Source organism: Bombus affinis, chromosome 12, assembly GCF_024516045.1.
Source record: "Bombus affinis isolate iyBomAffi1 chromosome 12, iyBomAffi1.2, whole genome shotgun sequence".
NCBI lineage: Eukaryota > Metazoa > Arthropoda > Insecta > Hymenoptera > Apidae > Bombus > Bombus affinis.
In genome coordinates, this window is record NC_066355.1 from 7672508 (window position 1) to 7694161 (window position 21654).

Genomic DNA, 21654 nt, shown 5'->3' on the forward strand with positions numbered 1-21654 from the left:
TTTAAGAAGAGCTATAGAATTACTTCGTGCCTTTGTTAGACAAAACATTTATCCCTTTGACCGCGGCTACGTTCGGCGACTGATTGTTGCCTCGAGCCCGAGCTCACTATCATAAATCTCAAATAAGTACAGTCGGATCGAATGACAACAGTTTCTTAATACGGCTATGGTGAAATCTAAATTACAATACTAGGGGTCTTCCCAAAGTTCCAAAGGGAAGGTTCCGGTGTTCTTTCATCTCCGACATATATATATATATATAATAATAAATAACAATAAATAACACATACGTTTATTGCATGCTGAAAATCCTAAGCTAAAAGAGCCATTAATAAAATATCCAAACGAGCTAATTTTCTGTTATACATTTACAATTAAATAATGTCAAAAATTTGATAAAATGAAAGATATGAAACAAATTTAATGAAAACTTTATTCATTGAAATGTAATTTAGAGAAATGTAAGAAACATGTATTATTTATTTAATAATGTTCGACTTTTCCATGCGAAAAGGCCGTTGAACCCCGTAGACATCGGTAAATAAAAAATTAATTTTCAACATAAAATTATAGCTTCTAACTGCTCCAAAGACTCGTTCTATATTAAAATGAATGAAAATTAACAGAAAATGCATTATTTTCAAGAAATTATGAAAAATAGCGAAGTTATATCTTTACACGATAAGAAGATTGGAGAACGCATCGCCAATTTCTTTTACTGCAGTAAACTAAAAAGAAAAACTGAATTTTATAAATAAAATTGCTTACCTAGGTTTCTTAATATCTTTTCTCTTCTTTCTATGACCGCTGAGACCACGTAATGAAAAATAGGATTGTAAAATTAATACGTTAAATCGGATTAATTATCTAAGTGTCTTAATAAGACAAGGGTGCATTGACAAATAAGCGGTAATAAAGAAGTAGCCAGAAGGATACAATAGATCCACCTGATTAGTCAACAAAGCGCGGCAGAGGGAAGCACCTTTGCACAATATTCCTCAAAATATGCAGTAAAAGTACATATTCTAACATAAGTCATAAAAATTCTAAACCGATTATTTTTGTACATAATTTAATCAAAACCATTACCTTTAGTAATTCGCTCAGAGTATCCGTTCTTACTTCATTGTTCTCTATAATGAACTAAAAATGTTATAAAAGCTTATAACGTTCTAAATTGAAAAATGTTAAAAGACAGGTGATTGGTGCTAAAGTTTAATCATCGCTATTGGTCGAAATATTCGCGGGGGTCCTGTCTAAAAACATAGGCGCAGATAGTAATTATTTCAGTTATCTCAATTTAATTTTTGTTCTAATTATTTCAATTTAAAAATAGATATTAACAAAGACTTAATAAAAATTGTATCAAACATTGTAAAAAGAGTTTAAATTATACGGATTAAACTTTGATAACGTTTCGAAACTTTTTATCGTTTTAAGAAACATTGCAATTTTCTCGCTAAAATTTCAAGTCTTAAAGAGCATAATATCTATATTTTAAGAATTTAAGTTCTTATTAATATTCAATAATTGAAAACGATATTATATACACACCATACGATATGTATCGTACTATTTTTTTAGACTATAATATTTTAATTTTGTTACATTATATAGATCCCCTTATAATAGGGAATCATTGTTTTAAATTTCGATTGTATCAAATCCACTGATATTTCAAATATTTCTAAGTACCTATCAAAATATTTTTATTTATGTCTTGAATAAAGTGCACTGTAAAATTCAGCAAAACAGTAATTATCAGAACATTACATCAAACTATGTCATTAATTTTGATTTGTAATCATTTTTCATTACAATAGATCCAATAATTTGATGAGGTATATATAGTTTACATAATATTATAAATAGGTGCACACATATACAATCTTTCTTTCCTTCATTACTTACAAAGAGTTGTATGGTATTTGGCGCGAGATTCTAATATCTCTTATTTAATAAAATTTATCTTTCAATAAAGTTGATATTGAAAAAAATTTATGCAAACATTCAATTAGCAAGCATAAATGACATTCTTCCAATAAATAAATTATGTCCAATTTATCTCATGTACAACGTGTTAGAATACTGTACAAAACAATTTTAAGGTTACATCGTGGTTTACCAGCTGAAATTCAAGCTGTAGGAACCAGTTATGTTCAAGATGAGTTCAGAAGACATAAAAATTGTGATGAAGCTACAACAGCTATATTTTTGAAGGAATGGACAGTAAGTAATATTAAAAATTTTAGTCCAATACTTCTCTAACATAATTATATAGGTTATCTTTTACCCTCTATTGTAGTGATAAAAGTACAATAAATATAAATTAAATTGATATCTTGTTTTTAATAGCTAAAAATTATGTTGACTAACATGAATAATGAAATTACTGTATTTCGCAGGAGTATGCTATAATGCTTACTAAACAACTTGGACTAAAAGGGCCTCATACAGCTAAGCCTCTAGGTAAAAATTTAAAAAAAGAAGATTTAGACAAATTTAGGAATGAACAAATGTACCAGTTGTATGAGCTAATGATTGCAGCTACTGGTAAAACTAATAATGATGGAGAAGACAAATAGTTTATTATCGCTACAATGTCAAAGTACTTCATATTTTATAGTTTTTGAGATATGTAATATTACATATCATAGTGTATTATCAATGTAATTATAATTTACTCGTATCATTGTTTATGCACATAAGTAATCCATAAAAATTTAGGCTTGGACAAAATACCTTACAATAATACTCATTAACATTAGTATCTAATAAACTTGTACATAAAGTACATTAAATATTAGTGTACTAGAGCATATTTAATGTTGTAAAAAATATAAAATATTACAATAAAGAAATTACAGAATGCAGAAAAAAGAAAACAATGTTTAACAGTTTAATTACATTACAAAGCTTTACAATATATACAAAAATACAATATATATCAAAAAAGATGATATCATTCATTTGATGATTCATTTATTTTGTTACTGAAGATTATCTTCTTTAGATCGTATACATATACAGATATAGTCAATTAGGTTATAAGTTATAAGTACATCTTGTGGGATCACATAACCCTGTAAATTGTTTTCTTTATTAAAAAATTTCATAAATTACAAACATTAGCATAAAATCAAAGTACGTTAATCAATAAAAAAATGAAAGCGTGGAAAGATTCTGCTAGCTTAATATTAGCTGCACGTCAAACACAAAGATATATTCGCCCGTCTTCTACAAAGGTAAGTTTGATTAAAGTATTTATAATTAAATGTTGCTTTGATCATTATTCTTATTATTGTAGTAAAAAAAAAAAAAAAAAAAAAGAAAAAATAATAAAATATAACCTAGCTTAAGATTATGAATATAATATTGATAATCGAATCGTATTTTATACACCAAAATCGTTCTTTGATTTATATTTTTTGTCAGAAAAGTAGCTATTAAATACTACATTCAGAGTTTGGATAATAATATCTAGTTTCAGTATAATTACAATCTCCTATGCCTAAAACGTCATCGCAATTCGAAGTTCATGCCAAGTACATATGTATTTCCTGGAGGAGTAATAGATCCATCCGATGCTGATTTAAAATGGCACAATATTTATTCCGCGTTCGGTTTTGATGCCAATAGTTTTAAATCTTTGAGTCCAAATGCTCCAAACCGTCCTCAAATTTTCAAATTTAAACCGAATGAATTACCAAGAGAAATTTCATTACGAATTACTGCAATTCGTGAGACTTTCGAAGAATCTGGTATACTTCTTTGCAAGCAATCACGAGAAGATATGACTGATCTTGGTTGGGCGCAACACATAAAAAGTAATTTGTTTGATAATGCTTCTATCACAAAAATAAAATCTGTTTCGTTAAAGTACATAAATAAGTGACAATTTTCTCTTTTCTCCTTTTTTATTTCTCGTTCCTTTTTAGTTTCTGAAAGTGAATTATATAATTGGCAAACAAGAGTGCACAACGATGCCAGAGAATTTTATACATTGTGCAAAGATTTTAACTGTTATCCAGATCTATGGTCTCTTTATGAATGGAGTAATTGGTTAACACCAACTTGTTTTATTGGACGACGTTATGACACTGCTTTTTATTTGGCTTGTATTGCAACTATGCCTCAAACCATTTATGAGATTACAGAAATGGAAGATTTGAAAGTAAGATTGTTGTGATAATCAAATGTCATACATCAGTATAATATAATAGTATAGTATGACATATATATAATATTGCTTTTGAAATTTAGTGGGACATGCCCGGGAATTTTTTATTTTCATCTCCTGATGCTGTATTTCCCCCTCCTCAACAGTACGAAATTGCAAGAATAGCAAAGTTCGAAAGCATACATAATTTACTAGATTTTGCAGTCGATCGTGGTAAAATGGGGGTGCTCTTAAATTTACCAGTATGTAAAAGAACTTGAAACAAACTCATTCTAATACTTAAGAAATGATTTTAAAATAATACATATGTATATTATTAGATACAGGTAGAATTACAAGATGGAAAAGTACACGTTTTACCAGGTGACTCGATGTATCCAAATAAAGTCAATTTACTTGACAAACAAATTATTGATAGAACCGATATCACTATCTCTGAATTTCGAGACATATCTCCCATAAAAAATAGAATGGAATTTTTCAATCTGCAAGTGAAAGAGCTTTATGTTCAAAATTTTGATAGCGCCGATGGCCATTTAGCTCCCCTTCAATTAAAAAATGTTTCTATTGCAGTGGCACGTAAGAATTCTAAACTATAATACATGTATTTAACGATGTACAGTCCTCTTTTAATATACATTCTTACTGGATGCTAGACTGTAACTAAGAATCACATTTTTCTATATCAAAATACTGACGATTGTATATTAATTTTTAATAAATATATATTGATATTTTTCATAATTTTCTACGTCTAAACACATATTAAAATTTTTTAATGAACACAATATTCTTTTTTATGCATTACCTTCCCTATTGAACAGTTTCGATCGAAAAATAGCGGGAAAAAAGCGCGGGAAAGATAGTGCTATAGTAATGGCTGATTAAGTGCCTTAACGTTAAATTGATCGTATGCAACGAATAAAGTATCGTCAAATAGGTACGTGTTTACCTATCAGTAATTTTATTAATTATAACTATTATATAAAATGTCTACTATACAAATTATTTAAGTAACCTCTTTAAAGCAATAAATTTATAAATGTATTTGATATGACAGGTAGAGTGAATATATTTATCTTAAAAAAATGGAATATACTAAAAGAAGGCGATATGCAATTAAAGTGAAAAGTAATGATCTTGAGGATATCTATCCTCATGATCTACAAATGTATGATTTTCCTCCAAGAGGTGAAGTACTACTTACAGAATTTGAACAATTGGCTAAAGAAAGATTAAGACGTAAGTATTATGGAATGTCATGATTAATTTACTATTTAGTAATTGTTTCTTTGTATATTTATAAAATTTAAGAGTCGTGTATCAAAATAGTTCCAACTGTACGTAACTACATGTAATCTTTTATAGTTTTATTACACATTGAAAACAATGCAAATAGGACAGATTTTAAGACATTAGAAGAACGTAAACAAAATCTAAACACAGCTTTAGCTAAAGATGGACTTAAATATTATGCACATCTTTTGTATGCAAAGGGATGCAAAACACCAACAGAAACAGATTTACAATATAGAAGAAAGGATCATATATCACATTTTATATTGAGACTATCACATTGTTTTGAGCCAGATAACCAAACATGGTTTATTAATCAAGAAGTAGAGTTTTTTAAATTAAGATTCAACTCATTAGATAAAGAAGGAGTAGAAAAGTTACTTAGTATGCATAAAATTGATTGCCAGCAAGTAAGAAATCAAATCAGTAAAATAAAATATAAGTTGATTATTCCTAATTTTATGATTGTTATCTTTAATGTTATTTTTCTAAGATTACACCAGAAGAAAAAGATGAACTTAGGGAAGAACTTGGTTCATCTACCACAAAAGTAAAAAATGTTGATATGACAGAGTTTTATAAAGTGCCCTTTCAAAAAGTCACTGATTTAATTAGATCACGCAGGGTTTATCTGAATCAAGGAATAGCATTTATACCACAAACTGACTTAGTATCTTTGTTTGTTTCTTGTTTTAGGAAAAATTTAGTTGATGGTATGCCAGTAAGTTTCCTTTATTATATTAATTAACCAAGTGCTGTTTAAAGTGTGATTAATTTGATTCTGTTTTCAACATTAGGATGCAAGAATGTCTGTTGGACGTATGTATGGTGATGAAAGAATAGCCTCGTGTCTCAAATCTGTACATAATGTTTCTGATAGGACAACTGTTCTTTGGACTAGTGCTGCTACACCTATAGATAAGTTGGATGAGGTAATTAATTTATTTCTCATAATCTTACATTTGTATAATATTACATAATTTTCAGTTATCAAAAACTTCATATCCTTTGTGCATGAGAGTATTACACGAAGCACTTAGAACTCACCACCACCTAAAAAACAGTGGACGTATTCAGTATGGTTTATTTATAAAAGGTATAGGGGTAACATTGGAAGATGCTTTATCCTTCTGGAAAACCGAATTCACAAAGAAAATTGACCCAGGAAAATTTGATAAAGAATATGCCTATACTATAAGGCATACTTATGGTAAAGAGGGTAAACAAACAAATTACACTCCTCTTGGGTGTACAAAAATTATATCTTCCGCTGTAAGCGCTGGAGAATATCATGGTTGTCCATTTAAACACATGGATCAAGGATCATTGAGACAAAAATTATTTAATTATGGTGTAACTGCAGCAAGTAAGAATATTGTTCTTTTACTTATAAATTTTAAGGAATGATATCTGCAATCTTGTATACTTCAGGTATTACTGAAATAGCAGACCTTGCCAAAGAACAAAATTACTTTGGTGCTTGTACAGCATATTTTGAATTTATACATGATCGTTTACCAGATAAACCTATTAATCATCCAAATGTATATTTCATGGAAAGTCGTGCCATATTGTCTAAGGATAATGCAGCAGGTGCAATAGTATTTCATATTAGGGAGATATATAGGAATTATCTTAACAAATAAACTTATTTTTATTTTGTATGCAGAACCTGAAAACAAAGAAAGACTCTCACAAAGTGGGAGGCACAATATCGGTAGTCCTGGAATTGGTACTCCCCGAAGCACCGATAGAAATGTTAGTACTCCTTTAAGAAGTGCAATGACACCTTCGAGAAGTATAGATAAAAGTTCCACACCATCGAGAAGAATGGCAAGAACGAACTCAACCCCGACTAGAGCTGCTAGACCAACCCCAAAAAGGATCGAAAATCATCTCAATGATGATGATATCGCTCAATTAATGAGTGAAGACATGTGAAGTATAAAAATATATTTTCCAAACTTTGTATCGTGTTTTTGTTGTAAAATAAATAATATTTTTATACCTTGGCTAATTTATATCAATTATTTCCTAAATGATTTTATATTATACATAACTGTTGACCTCCTTTAATGATCTTTTGTTTGACATATTTTTTTTCACATCGCGAATCATTGATTCTACGAGTTTTTCCAGGTTGTATTTATGTCGCCAACCCCAGTCCCGACGCGCCTCACTATCATCAAAAACTTGAGGCCAGCTTTCAGCTAAAATTTGAACAGTATATTATCTTTATACATATTGATACTAATATATGTATTGTGTGTTATAGACCAACCAATATATTGTCTTGCGTCCGGCTTATACGAAATCTTTAAATCAGGTACGTGCTTTTTAAGTTCATTAAATAATTCTTCAGGTGTGAAACTCATGGCGGTAACATTGTATACTCTTCTTTGTAATTGTTCGTTTGGAGCGTTTAAAAACTGAAAAAGTGCTGATAAGCAATCCTCAATATAAATCATTGGTAATCTGGTATAAGGTTCTAAATAGCATTCGTATTTTTTAGCAAATAATCCTTCATGGAAAACTGCAACTGCGTAGTCTGCAAAAAGAAATGTATATACAATATCGTACAATTATTAATTATCTACAGAATATTACTTTTTATTACATATTATGGTTTTATTTATCATGTGATTTTACTGTTTTAAGATTTACGCTTCAGGAGACAAGGGAAACACAAGAAGCGATCTCACGGTTCATGATCAAGAGACGCTCAACAATTTACTAATACCATTGTCCTTAAAAACCAATGAATTGCGCTATTATGTTGTTATTCTAATCATGATGCTCCATTTCTTGATACAGGAAAATATTTTTATGATACAATTTTATTCTTTATAAATAAAAAATAATAAATAATGTAGGAGAGAGAATAAGGAGTAAAAAAATGAATAAAATATGATAAAAAATACACCTGTGGTACCACCACCTGGTGGGTCACTGCTAATGACTCCAGGAAATCGAAGACAGCGGAAGTCAAGCCCGAATCTGTGATGATAATATTCACCTAATAATTCGGCATGGACTTTGCTAACACCATAAATTGTTCGTGGACGCTGAATAGTTACATTTGGAGTAGGATTCCGTGGTGAATCTGGTCCGAAGGCTCCGATTGTTGATGGAATGAATATTCTTAATTTATACTGCTTTGCCAGTTCAATCACATTGTGCATTCCTACGATGAAACATTAATTTTTTTATAGAACTTTCCCTTAATCTATAAGTATAGTTTAGAGATTTTTACACTTTTTTCGGTTTAAGTTTTTACGTTTCGAATAACAATTCTACTTGTCTCATTGCACGAAGATTTTTTTCAAGGATATCTAAGAAAGCTACTTTCTCTCATTTACTTTCTTTTATGACTACGTTAACAATATAATTATTATCACAATGGCAGATTCGCATGGTGCGACATTCCATTTCATCGAAATATTGTCTATCTTATCGTAAAACTTGAAACATTATGTTACCTTCTATATTCACTCTCACTGCTAGGGGAACATTCTGCTCGCCTACAGCGCTAAGAAGAGCGCTAAAATGAATTAGCCAGTCGATTCTGTAATTGACCACAATTTTTTGAAGCCCTTTAAAATCGAGGATATCAGCAAAAATGAACGGTCCGTTGGATAAATTTTCTTCTGTCGGCTTGATTATGTCAGATAATATCACGTTTTCGCTTCCATAATTTTTACGAAGTACTTTCGCACACTCAGTACCCAGTTGCCCGAGACCACCTTATAAAAATATAAATATAGCGTAAATGTTGAATAGATTTTTATTGATAACGATTAATGTACAGGAAAACACGTTTTTTTTTTTTTTGTTCTTTTTAATTCAGAATAAGTGAAAAGCGAATATTCTATTTTTGTGCAAATGTAAAGTCATGACTGCCTATTCTTTAACAATTAAATAATTTGCTTGTTTTTATTCCTCAGATTTTCAAATAAGTTAAGTTACGTGTATACATATGTGTATCTTTTGCTTGGAGCATTGGCATGAAAATTGTATGATATATAAGAAGGCCAACTGGTTTTAAAAGCCCTAACTGGTTTCGTAAAACGTACTCACCAGTAATAAGTATCCTTGGTGGTCTTTCGGTAGTATACGATCTATTGATCCCAGTTTTTCTAATTTCCCGCGACGAACAATTGTTCGTAATGTGATAATGTTTTAAAGTATTTCTTGCGAACCACTGAGAAGTTTTTGAGAAATTCTTGCACCACATATCTTGGGATTCGAAAGAAAAATTTTTGTGACGGAAGAAGCGATGGTTCTTCTTATCGAAAGAAAATTACTTCTATATGTTTTGTCGATTACAGCAGACTCATATGAACTCAAAAAGGAAAATACCTCGAGGAAGAAATTTTTATCCGCACAAAAAGACGTGATTCTCAAAGAACCATGGAAAATTGGGCACCTTTCTCGGCTCGATCACGATACACAAATGCTACAGACACGCATAATCACGCAATATTATAGAGAAACCAGTTGTAACACGGATTAGTTCTTTAACTTGTGTTGGTGCATCACTAAGTACAGAACTCCCTGATCAATGATAAATCTAACCGAATAAGACGCCTGTTCGTCTCTGTAATCTGCCATTAATTTTACAAAAATTTATCGATTATTAATAGAAATGAAGTATTACTATGTATTCTTTAACTATATGTTTCCAATACTTGGAAATTGTATCTTTCAGGCAGACGTACATGTCAAAAGCAATTCACTTTTTTATGCATTCAACTATTCAGATACCAGTTCTGAATGAATGATAATCGCATACCGATTAGCTAGAGACGAATGGAAATTTTCTGCAGTATTATATATTTCGAATCTAACTAATGCATGTTTCCTGCATTTTAAAAAAAAAAGTGAATAAGAGAAGACGGAACTCGTGTCATCTGGACTGGAACACATTTAGCTGCACGTTCCTAGGAAAACCATGGAAATCGTGATTCTTGTCGATTTAAGTCGAAGAATTGTCGAACACCATGATAATGTAGCGGTACTCGTCGATAAAAATCATAATGGTCTTTGCCCAGTAAATCCGCTACACAAGAAACCGTGTTTACCCAAACACGGGCTAATTATAGATTCGATGAACTTAGGCGGTTCCGATAATTAGTCCAAATCCGTCGTTTTTGCCGTGACCATAGGCCCTCGAGTCAGCTACCCAAAAAGCCAACAATTGTAAACAAGGTCGAGAGCTCAGCGCCCGTTGGGACGTTTCGAGAACATCTTCGAAATTCAAGTCCCAACGCCTTTCGTCAACTCCGACGGATATAAATATAGCGGACAGGGTAGCGACGCATTCTTATTTATCGAGAGACACGAGCGGCAGCAATTAAAGGATACTTCTTTGCGCCGATCTATTAGCGACCGCGAACCGAGACAGCAAGTCTATTGTACGACTAGTGTACGCATTGGGTATATTCTAATAAACTACGTAGTTAGGTATACTCTGGTGTTCGTGAAAATTAATCAACACCTTATCACCTCAATAAATAGAATTTATTTACAGTAAGAGAATAAAATCAAGTAGTACGAAAATATTAATTTCTTTCAAGCTTCAATTTTACTGGATCTTTCCAACGCTTATGAAATATCCTCTATAATTGTAAATTAATCGTAGCTTCTTGAAAATCTTTTGGCATGGTCGAAGTGCAAAAACATTTAAAAACGAGTGATCTTAAATCTGAAATTTGTCAAATTTGATACGTATGGTAAAGATTTGATGGAAAGGGAAGAATTTCCTGGAAGCGTGCCTTCACGGTGGTTGGACACGGCACTTCGCAATTCTCTTTTCGTCTCGCTCGCCATCACCCACGCCACAGTCATCTTCTCCCCTCGACTTTGTGCATCAGCACGCTTTGCACAAAACTTCTTCGTGTAGTTAGCCCGTATCTGTTCGTAACGAGCGCACCGACGCTCTAGCTTTTCGAAACAACGCCAAAACACGCGACGTGTTATTCTTTTTATTTGTGAACAAACAGTGCTGTTTTAATCTCTTGCTCAAGATAGTACAGTTTTATGGAAACCATCGAAATCCCAAGAGGAAGAGAACGTTCCCATTCGCAGAAATAAGTCGAGACTTTTGGCGAGTTAAACGGAGTCAAAAGGTAGGAATGATCGAACAGACAGAAGGGTTGGATAGTTTCACTTTTTCAGATCATCGCGTCAAAGAATAATTTCGTCGTGGATAATAACGAATACATATATGTATGGAATAACATTGTTCTTATTATTCGACGTTGTTTCAATTCGCTTGCAACCAATTTTAAAGTCGCATAATTCCATGTAGTTACACTTGATGTGGTTTAAAGAGAAACAGAGCCAAGGAAGGAAACGAAAGAAGCGTAGCTATATCACTTTCACTAGTATCACATACGATCGCTGTGATTCGATCGTAGTTATAGACGATAATGATTGCAATAGAAGAGGTGCTGCACCTGTATCGATTGTACACATTGTAATTTACCACTAGTAGACCATACAACGAAGGATTATGTCAACTGTTTGCAGAATCAGCTCGAGTCACGCGAAGACCCGTTTTGTCAGGGAATGTCCATAGAAAAGACTCGCTTGTTTAGTATCAAGTCGAATTCAATGGTTTAATTTGAAAGTTCACTGAACGATGAAAAGCGATTTCCTAACAATCAGATAGTCTAGTTTGGAGCAATGCAAATGCAATCACGCGAGTGTAACGACCTGTATACCTCAATTCTGATTTGCTCCCTTAAATTTTCAACGAAGTACGCGGTATAAATCGGCATTTTCAACCGACACATGGATCTTTAATTAAACCTTTCTTTATTAATGATCACCGTGATATCGACATTCTTTATGTCTGACTGCTTTTCCAGGTCGTCCGATTGTTCCTACTTACGGAAGGCGCATTATGAAACACACGTGGTCACCCGTGACACTATCCTCGAAGAACACCTTTGTTTTCATTCTATCAGATAGAGTAAAAAGACTTTCCTCTTCCGTATCGATTCCCTTAAGTCGGTGCTTTACTTCAATGCTCCATTCTTTAAGTCGTTCGACGACACGATAAGACGTCGAAGTATATTTAAGCATCGTTCGTGACATATGCTTCGCATTTTAGAACACTATGCTGTTTGTTGCAGTTAATACAAACATTTTCATTTGGTCGCGAGAGATATAATGTAGCTATGTCGTGTAATTTTGTGGCGATGGTAATTATTGCGGGGAAAGATTGTCCTAGCGGTCTTTAGCTTTGCTTACGGTACGAAGCATTAATTTTGTCGTCTACAACCGTGACGTGTAGACAGCAAGTATACACATATATCTACCGTGCGTCCTTTGGTTTACGCATAGAAAATACCGTGACATCCAAGGGCGGTTTAACACTCGATGATCACGACCAGTTTTACAAAGAAACGAACGCGTGTTACGCTTTTACAATTTAAAAAGAAGGAAAAATTGTTGGTTGCGCGTTAGAGATTAAATCATTTTTTCAGAAGATGTGGAACTGGTATTTAAGGTCGTAGACCAAGATCCAAATGCGCTATGGTTAAACTACCGTGGGGTGGAAACCTCTTTATAACTGGCTGGTTCCTGACACTGTTCTGTATCAGTGTCAGTGCTCAGTTAGGTTCAGAGTACGGATGTCCTACTCAGGAGAGGATTCTACCTTGCAGATGTTCTACTCGTGACATGGAAATTCAAATATGGCAAGTGTCGTACTTCAAATATGGGAAAAGACCAGTCGGATGAAATTTATTCCTTATGTGTCAATAGGTGCAGCCATAGTGAACTACCAAAAGTTCTCGAGGGTCTAAAGGCAGTGAGTCATTATTTAGATCGACCGGTAGACGAATTGATCCTGGAGAACAACAATCTGCCTAGTCTACCAGGCAAAGTTTTTGCTACTCTACGTGTTCTTCGTTTAATGCTTCGAAACAATCGCCTTGAGAGAGTGTCGTCAGGGTGGCTAGAGGGTCTTCACGACTCTCTCTTAGAGCTATTTGTCGTGGAACCAGACTTGCGTTCCTTGCCAGTAGACAGCTTGGAGAATCTGCAGGGTCTCGAGGCAGTAACCTTGCAGAGTAAAGCGATGAAAAAGCTACCTAAATTCTCTGGACTGCCAAAGCTCAGATATCTCCAGATCAACTCTCCGGCTTTATTAGAATTGGCTCCAAGAAATTTTCGAGACTTGACCAATTTGGAACAGTTCCACGTTTTTGGTAGTCCACGTCTGATACGTTTAGAAGCTGGCCTGTTTCGCAGTCTATCGCGTCTCGAGTTGATAAACATCACAGACTGTGGAGTTCATTGGGTTCATCCTCGAGCATTGATAGATTTACCAGAATTGAAAGAGGTCTCGTTGGTTGGAAACTCGATCGTGGACGCTGGCATGATCGGCCGTGCCTGTATGGATCTACCTTCGCTTTCGGCGATACGACTGGACAGAAATCGCATAAATCGTCTTAGCGAAGGAGCCTTCACAGACTTATCCGTTCTCTCTCGCTTGTACTTATCAAGGAATTATATTACCGAGGTGTTCGCTGGAGCATTTCAAAGAATGCCAGCATTGAAGACCGTAGATCTCAATCACAATCTAATACATCGCATACATCCCGAGTTCTTCCCGCGCAGGCCCGGAAACATCTTGGAGGAGATGTGGATGATCAACAACGATCTAAGTCACGTGACTGAACTGAGATCGATAATGGAGGCTTTGCCTAGATTGAAGTTTCTCGATGTTAGTCACAATCAAATCGAGGAGATACCATTTGGGGCACTGAGGGGGCATCTCACACTGGAAAGACTTCACCTTGATCACAATAGAGTGGCCTTTCTGCAGAGAGAAACCTTCACCGCGATGCCCGCTCTTAGGGAACTTAGATTGAAAAATAATTCTTTGTCAAACTTATTGGAAGCGCCGTTCTGGAACTTGCCATCATTGAAAGTAAGTGGTCGACGATGAAACATTCTCTATGTTCTGGCTTAATCGTGCTCTATTACAATTTCAGGGTCTAGATCTTTCAGAAAACTACTTTCGTCATATAGAGCCTCGTTTATTAGCAAATTTGCCAAGTTTGAGACGTTTGGATATGAGCGGGAACGCTGTAGGCCTTATAGAGCCTGACTCGTTCATGGGTACACCGGCTTTAGAGCACATCAACATTTCTGGAAACGCGCTCTCGGTTCTTCATCCCCTCACGTTTCATCATTTAGCTAATCTTTACGAACTGGACGTCGGTTGGAATCGAATGCTCGAGATAGTTCCGGGTTTACCGAGAAACATAGAACACCTTCACATGCCTATGAATCGGATCATCGTTCTACCAGCTGTGTCTTCTCAAGACCTCGATCTGCCAGTTCTCAGGTCCTTGGATCTCAGCGCAAACGGGATTGAAAGAATACCACCGGGAACTTTGACCGACCTGCCGAACTTGAGAAAGTTAAATTTCGGCTACAATTCTCTTCGAATCTTAGAAGACGGTGCATTCGAAGGGTTGTCGAGATTGGAGCAATTGGACTTAAAATATAATCGATTAGTCACTCTACATGGACGAAGTTTTAGACCATTGAGATCGCTGATGGATTTAAACTTACGAGGCAGTCGTTTAGAAGTTCTAAGGCCAGATATATTCCAAGAAAATATTCGATTACAGAGATTGGATCTCAGCAGGAACAACCTTGCGCAAATACCTCATGCAACTTTTTCAAGTACCAGGTAACAAAATGAAATATTCTTGTGTATAATCATATAGTACACTCGTACCATAATGCGTACAAAACTACGTAAAGATGCGCCATTTTTTGCACGTCAACACGCGAGTAGAAAAGCAGTTTCACTCGTAGTTATATGGTTGCGTCACTAGCAAATTGGTACCTAGAAAGTTCTTCATGCCCGTGTTGAATGTCCCCTTCTATTTGCGAGATGGCACCATCCTGGCGTGTCGTTTATTTTCTACCAGTTTCTGTTGCTTTAACAAGCGAGTTCTAATCACTTAAATGCGAACGAAAAGATCGGTTCCTTAAACGGTAATTTTTTTAGAAATTTAGTCATTTAACTTATTGGCGTATTACTTTCTGAACGCTAAACGTTTCCCTCTATCTTTTAATCAATCAAAATTACTATTTTCCATTTCAACATTTTATTGCAAACTGATCTTAAGTCTGCCAAGATACGTTTAGGCAGACCGATTTGTCAAAGTCGGAAACGACTGTTCCTGTTAATGACTCCATATCAAAGGGAGGAAACGACGTTAATTGCAGAGACCTTCGTGAACTATACGCGTCGCACAATACTTTGACCGAGTTACCCGGATCGTTACACGGCTTAACAGCTCTTCAGGTACTCGACTTGAGCTTCAACAAGCTGAACATCCTGTCGCCGGAAACATTGAGCAGTCTATCGGCCTTGCTCGAGCTCAAACTTGTCAGGAATCGTATCCGCGAGTTGCGTGAAGGCGCCTTCGATGGTTTGCCCCGGTTAACGTTAATCGATCTGGAAAATAATGATCTGAGAATTATCGAACGAAACGCTATCAGAGCTCTACCCGAGTTGCAGGCGATACGACTTGGGAAAAATCGATTACAGGTAGCAGAAAATATTAATTGTTCCTTTGATTTTAATCGAGAAACTATAACAATTGGTTACTGTCGTTATAATTATATTATCTGGACATACGTACGTAGATAATTCCAAGCGGAGCTTTCACCGAGTTGCCACTGCTGCAAAGCGCGGAACTTCAGGAAAATCGGATCCAGGAAATTGCAAGTAACGCATTCATTAACGTGCCTCACCTTCTCTTCCTTAATCTAAGCAACAATCATTTACCTTCGTTGGACTACGTTGGTTTAGAGAGCTTGCGTTCCCTGGAAGTTTTAGATTTGAGCAATAATCGATTGTCTAGGGTATCGAGCAACAGTTTAGCATCGATGGAGTGGTTGGTCGAGCTGAAAGTAAGTAAAACAAAATTCAGGATGAAAATAATTGCTTCGTAGATTATTTGCTAATAAATGTGCTAATTAAAAAGAATTAATGACTTGTGAACGGAATATCTCTTTCTTTAAAATCAAGTATTCGAGAGTGAAAATGAATGGAATGGTTGTGATAAAAGTCGATTTTCGTAATGATCGTATTAAACGCAAACCGAGTACGAAAAAATATGCCTGTGGTGGGGATAGTCTTTAGTAATAACGGGGAATACTTTCTCGTCGAGAGTGAAACTTCGCCACGAACCGTGGTGCGAGGCCACTCGTTATGCTAGTAGAGCAATTATTCTGCAAATGTAGCTGTATCGTTATTTAAGAAGATAGCGGATCGTTTTACATATGTTGTCCACGTTAATTGCAGATGGATAACAATCGTATTTGTACCATCCAAGGTTCGCCTTTCGATGAAATGCCGAGACTTCGAGTTCTCAGTTTAAGAAGCAATCGAATGGCTTCCGTTTCGGAAGCAGCGTTCAAAAGATTGCGATCAAACATTGCTGTCTTAGATATCGATGGTAATCGAATTTGTTCTTTTCTTTGCTACTTGGTATTCCATACTAGTGTTTCGTAAAAATAATTTTACTCGTATTAAAGGAAATCCACTCTCGTGTTCCTGTGGAATGTTATGGTTAAGGGGATGGCTGCAGCAAGCTTCCTCCGAAGGTCCAAGATGCGCGGACGGATCTTTGTTCAAGGAAATTAGATTATCGCGTCAGGATTGTCAACGGGAAAGACAGATTGATCCGATCCATCCCGGCTGCGAGGCGGAAATGATCGACGTTGCACCATACCCTGTCTCCTCTTCTAGTGAGTAATATTCGCAAATTATCACTTTCGTTTATCAATCAGATGCTTAATAAATACTTTATCAGTATTTGGAGCAACGGAGATGGTACCACTTCGTATGAATCTAAAGGACTCGTCAACACAAAATCCTCCCAATACTCAGGATACTGATTACTTCTACGACTATCCGGATTACCAAGATAGCAAAAGTAATACGACAAATGTGACTTTCACGTCGACTCAGTTTCTGACTACAATAGCACCAGAAGCTGTGAAAGCCACTCAGACAACGGAGATGATTCAACCTTCGACAAACAATACGATTCCCATAAAAAAGGGTACTTCGATGCCTCCCTCTCCCAGCAGCTCTGGTTTTACCTTTTTCGGGGTTCCTTTGCCTAGTCTTAGTTTCAATCTTTGGGGTAATTCGAGGAAGAAGTTCGAAAGAAAAAATTCGTCGGGAAGACCTGGAAGAGGTCGTTACAGGATGTTCCCACCTACAGAACCGGAAATCCACAGAGGTGGTTTCGTACCGTTACCACGTGGACAAGGTGGATTTGTACCTATCGTTGATCCCAGGCTAACTTATGAAAAACAGATTAAAAATGAAACTTCAAGGGTTCAAAACTCAAACGTTACTCAAGAAGAACGAAAACGATGGAAAAGTGGAAACGGAACGGTGGTAAAAGTCGAAAGGGCTTATCCAAGAACGAGCAAGCCTAAAGCAGGGTCCAAAGAAAGGGAAGAGTTGTCCACGGTGTCAGCTAATGAACAAGATTCTCGTTGGCAAGTAACTGACACGAAAAAAATCAGGTAAACGAGTCGATTAATTATTAAATAACACAAAAATTGTTATACATATCTTATTGTTCATTTTTTCAGTGCTGTTACAAATTCAACGAAGACGTCTGATTTGAGCCCCGCGGCAGACGAGTCATTGCAAGAAACAAATGAAACTTCTACATCAACCGAAATTTATAGTGGAGAAACTCTAGAGATGATTAAAAAAGCAAGTAAAAACGAAGAAAAGCCACAAATAGAAGTCGCGAGTAGAATTGTCTGGACTACTCCGAGAGCTGCCTTGGAAACGACAAAGGAAATATCAACGGAGATATTACAAGGAGAAAAAGATTCCTACTGGGATACTGAAGTAAACGGATTTCAAAAAACGTCCAGTCCTGTAACAAACGTTCCAAACGAGCCGAGTGGTAAGATTATAACTTGTATTGTAATTTTTTTATACGTAATTTCAAGCAAATATTTCTTTAATATTAATTACAGATGACTCGAGTACTATAGTAACAGAACGATCAAGTTCCCGTTCAACCCTTTTGGAAAATCGGAAAAATTTTTCTTCCACGTCTCAAGTTTCTCGAGAAACAGAGGCATCGGCTCTTTCAGCGTTCCTGATACCAGGAGGTCAAGTACCTTCGATGATTCCAAATCTGCGTCCACTAGGCAGGCCAACGATAACGAAAGTTCCATCACCGCGTATTGGCCTCTCTGGTGAACCAGAGAAACAAAAATCCGTGGCAGAAGCTGTACAACGAAATTTGGAGAATGCCGAGGAGAAATCGTTTGGCATAGATGGATCTTCCAATGAAAATGCTGAGATTCTTGAAGACAATTCCTTTAATTGGTACTTTCAACATTATAACGACACTAATTTAGAACCTTTCGTTGGTGTAGTATACAGTGGAGGTGAAAAGACTAGTGTGACTCGATCGACTTTATTGGGTCAAATATATCTCTCTCTTATTTTGTACATTTTCATATAAAAACATGGAAGATTAAATATAGATATCTCCAGCACAATTAATTTATTAAATAATTAATATTTGAAGTGCTCTTAATTACGTGTAAAATATCGGTCGACCTGAACGGTGAAAACAAGATGAAAAGAATCCAAGTGTTATCGGACAATGTTAAAGTGTTTTAATTATGAAAAAACAGATAACATGTCCATAAAAGTTTGTTTCAAGGTTCACAATTTTGTGCTTCATGCCTATGGTCAGATATGAAATTTTATAATATAAAGAAATGCACAATTGATTTATTGTGCATATCGTAATGGCGTTCACAGAGTTTCTGTGTAGTAATGAAACACAAATAAAATTATAAATCCGAATGATTGATTTTTTATTAATAACGCAGTGTGATAGTTAAGAAAGCTTAACTTCTCTAGAAAATATGTTTATAATATCTACGAATCGTGTGTTATAAGAATCTTATCTGCTACCTTCGGATGATATAGAAAACGTTGATACATTCAAACGTGCCGTGAACGACAATTGAATGGTATTGGTTTATGAAAAAATTACGAAATTTTTTTTACCGATATTGATACATTATATAAAAGTTATAAGTAGTTCGAAGCAGTTGCTCATTCCTAGTACGAAAGAAAAGAATTATCAGTGAAAACATTCATTGCATTATGTCTTGTAAACGTAGTTTCATACAGAATTCTTATTAATTGTACAACATATTTGCTACAATTCGTATTTACTATAAATGGTGGAAATGTGTAACTGCAGTTCTACTATCGTATCTTTTATTTAATGTATATATCATACTATGATAGACCACTTTAACATTCGAACATTCGATTTATTTTGGTGTTAATTTGAAATACCAATCGTTTGTAAGCACAAAATACATTTGTACATGTATAAACAAACTTTGCAACGTTTGTGAACTTCTGCAATGTTAACAGTCTCAATCACACAAATTAGTCTTATTTTCACTTCATTCACTGACTTTTATTTTTTGCTTTATCTTTTTCGTCCTTTTTTTCTTCTTCTTTCTTCTCATCCTTTTTCGCTTCTTTCTTATCTGTTTCTTTTTTCTCAGCATCGCGATTGGTTAGTTTATTATTGATCAAATTGTGTAAAGCCACTATGGATCTAACGAGAGCAGCAAGATACACAACCAACATTTGATCATTTGTTTTCACGTATAATGAATCAACGAAGCTACTTTGTGTCATATCAGGCAGTAAATTAAAAATATCTTGTAGTTGATAAACAATTTGATGATTAATAGGTAATTTTCCATTACCAACTTGTAGCAAATAATCTCTAATTTCTCTAATTTGTTCATGAAGACCTTTTAAACCTAGTAGTTGATTTGTAATTCTTTGACTAAGGGTACCAACTGTGGTGTCCTTAATATCTCTTAGTAAATGTTCTACACCTACTTCTTCCGCTTCCTCTGCACCTATTTCACTAGGAATGTGTTCAAAGGTCTTAGATGTTGGGGAACCATCCTGTAACCAATTTACAGTTATATTAATTACGATATAAATTAAAATTTACATAGCAATTATGTTATGAAACATACATCGTGAACTTCTTCAACAGCTTGATATGCCTCTGTTGGAAGACCAAGATCTTTGGGTTTAGCGTCTATAATGACCAAAACAGAATTAGGGCAATATCTTCTGATCAATTCGTTAATCGCAACATCATTTTGATGTAATTTGGGCCCAGTATGATACCATCCTACTACCTTTTCACGGGCTAAAATGGATTAATGAAATATAAAATTCTGATTGTTTATCAGCTCATGTGCTTATGTTTCCAATAGATACATACCATTGACCTTTTTAAACATTCCATACATGTTTTCAAGATAATCATGATCAAGGAACCACACACTTTTGTCCTTATCATCTTCATCAAAAGGAACTGTAAACAAAGATAATAATAATTGATATTCTTAATTCATTTAACTAAAATTTGAAATGTGTGCATGTTTATATAGACTATTAAAATTAGAAATTTTTATGATAAAAATAACTTCATTTTATCTATAAAGGTATTAAAAGAACGATAAATTAGTAAAAAATTTGCCATTTTATTAAAAAAGTTGGTAAAACTCTCAAAAGCAAGTAGTGAATGTTAGTAGCATCAACCTAACCTGCAAAACTGTTTGACACGTCTAGAACGCCTTTAGCCCTCCAACATCCCAAAAGAACACCAACAACTCTCTTCTGATTGCCAATTTTTCCCATACGATTAAAATGATCCACCACACTTAATAAAACTAAAGGGTGCACGACTACTTTTGTAGTTACAACCTCTTGACTCGGCATTTTTGAGCAATTCCTTTGACTTTAACCAATGAACGTAGGCACGGCAGAAACAACATCCAAGTCATTCACTGACCATTCACAAAAGACCCTTCTAAGTACGTGAAAGTAAACAATATCTGACAATATAAGCGCCACTTTCAGGAAAACGTATCAACTATATCTCTATAAGATACTATATCCTAAGTATTCTCAACAGGCAAAAAATAATAATATATTAAATAATAATTAATAATAATTATATTACATTAACCAATTATATCCTAATTTAAAATCAGCTTAAGATTAATTTAAAAATTTTGTATATATGTAACTTTTA

At 34.6% G+C, this 21654-nt stretch overlaps 6 protein-coding genes and 1 long non-coding RNA gene across 10 annotated transcripts; 4 read left to right on the top strand and 3 right to left on the bottom strand.

Moving 5' to 3' along the window:
* The first annotated feature begins 1891 nt into the window (after positions 1-1891).
* Positions 1892-2888, top strand: LOC126922634 (succinate dehydrogenase assembly factor 3, mitochondrial). Its single transcript, XM_050735432.1, has 2 exons — positions 1892-2229; positions 2406-2888. Exons 1-2 carry the CDS (start codon positions 2053-2055, stop codon positions 2583-2585), a joined length of 357 nt encoding a protein of 118 aa, XP_050591389.1. The 5' UTR covers positions 1892-2052; the 3' UTR covers positions 2586-2888.
* A 38-nt stretch (positions 2889-2926) lies between these two features.
* On the top strand, positions 2927-5117 carry LOC126922584 (acyl-coenzyme A diphosphatase NUDT19-like). Of its 3 annotated transcripts, XM_050735329.1 has the most exons (6): positions 2933-3245; positions 3485-3827; positions 3939-4174; positions 4264-4422; positions 4501-4759; positions 5005-5117. In XM_050735329.1, exons 1-6 carry the CDS (start codon positions 3165-3167, stop codon positions 5019-5021), a joined length of 1095 nt encoding a protein of 364 aa, XP_050591286.1. In that variant the 5' UTR covers positions 2933-3164; the 3' UTR covers positions 5022-5117. The 3 variants fall into 3 exon arrangements, with proteins under 3 accessions (XP_050591287.1, XP_050591286.1, XP_050591285.1); XM_050735330.1 differs by lacking the exon at positions 5005-5117 and having other exon boundaries at positions 2927-3245; positions 3491-3827; positions 4501-4925; XM_050735328.1 differs by lacking the exon at positions 5005-5117 and having other exon boundaries at positions 2974-3245; positions 4501-4925.
* On the top strand, positions 5013-7493 carry LOC126922551 (DNA primase large subunit-like). Its single transcript, XM_050735244.1, has 8 exons — positions 5013-5120; positions 5241-5422; positions 5549-5886; positions 5970-6197; positions 6274-6408; positions 6464-6842; positions 6908-7069; positions 7146-7493. Exons 2-8 carry the CDS (start codon positions 5269-5271, stop codon positions 7415-7417), a joined length of 1668 nt encoding a protein of 555 aa, XP_050591201.1. The 5' UTR covers positions 5013-5120; positions 5241-5268; the 3' UTR covers positions 7418-7493.
* Positions 7494-7525: 32 nt separating this feature from the next.
* Positions 7526-10477, bottom strand: LOC126922583 (L-threonine 3-dehydrogenase, mitochondrial). The gene is made up of 5 exons (XM_050735327.1): positions 9554-10477; positions 8956-9219; positions 8400-8660; positions 7758-8024; positions 7526-7686 (listed from the first exon to the last, which is right to left on the bottom strand). The coding sequence occupies exons 1-5, from the start codon at positions 9708-9710 to the stop codon at positions 7526-7528; spliced, it is 1110 nt and encodes a 369-aa protein (XP_050591284.1). The 5' UTR covers positions 9711-10477.
* An 864-nt stretch (positions 10478-11341) lies between these two features.
* On the top strand, positions 11342-19493 carry LOC126922515 (protein artichoke). Of its 2 annotated transcripts, none has more exons than XM_050735130.1 (10): positions 11342-11604; positions 12970-14420; positions 14485-15191; positions 15737-16061; positions 16160-16426; positions 16821-16974; positions 17054-17266; positions 17332-18058; positions 18128-18453; positions 18527-19493. In XM_050735130.1, the coding sequence occupies exons 2-10, from the start codon at positions 13203-13205 to the stop codon at positions 19021-19023; spliced, it is 4434 nt and encodes a 1477-aa protein (XP_050591087.1). In that variant the 5' UTR covers positions 11342-11604; positions 12970-13202; the 3' UTR covers positions 19024-19493. The 2 variants fall into 2 exon arrangements, with proteins under 2 accessions (XP_050591087.1, XP_050591086.1); XM_050735129.1 differs by having other exon boundaries at positions 12973-14420.
* On the bottom strand, positions 15201-16299 carry LOC126922644 (uncharacterized). Its single transcript, XR_007712874.1, has 2 exons — positions 16156-16299; positions 15201-15968 (listed from the first exon to the last, which is right to left on the bottom strand). It is a non-coding gene; the product is annotated as an uncharacterized LOC126922644 (long non-coding RNA).
* Positions 19494-19831: 338 nt separating the features above from the next.
* LOC126922590 (26S proteasome non-ATPase regulatory subunit 7) lies at positions 19832-21463 on the bottom strand. Its single transcript, XM_050735364.1, has 4 exons — positions 21164-21463; positions 20839-20931; positions 20585-20763; positions 19832-20510 (listed from the first exon to the last, which is right to left on the bottom strand). Exons 1-4 carry the CDS (start codon positions 21336-21338, stop codon positions 19995-19997), a joined length of 963 nt encoding a protein of 320 aa, XP_050591321.1. The 5' UTR covers positions 21339-21463; the 3' UTR covers positions 19832-19994.
* Between the last annotated feature and the right edge of the window lie 191 nt (positions 21464-21654).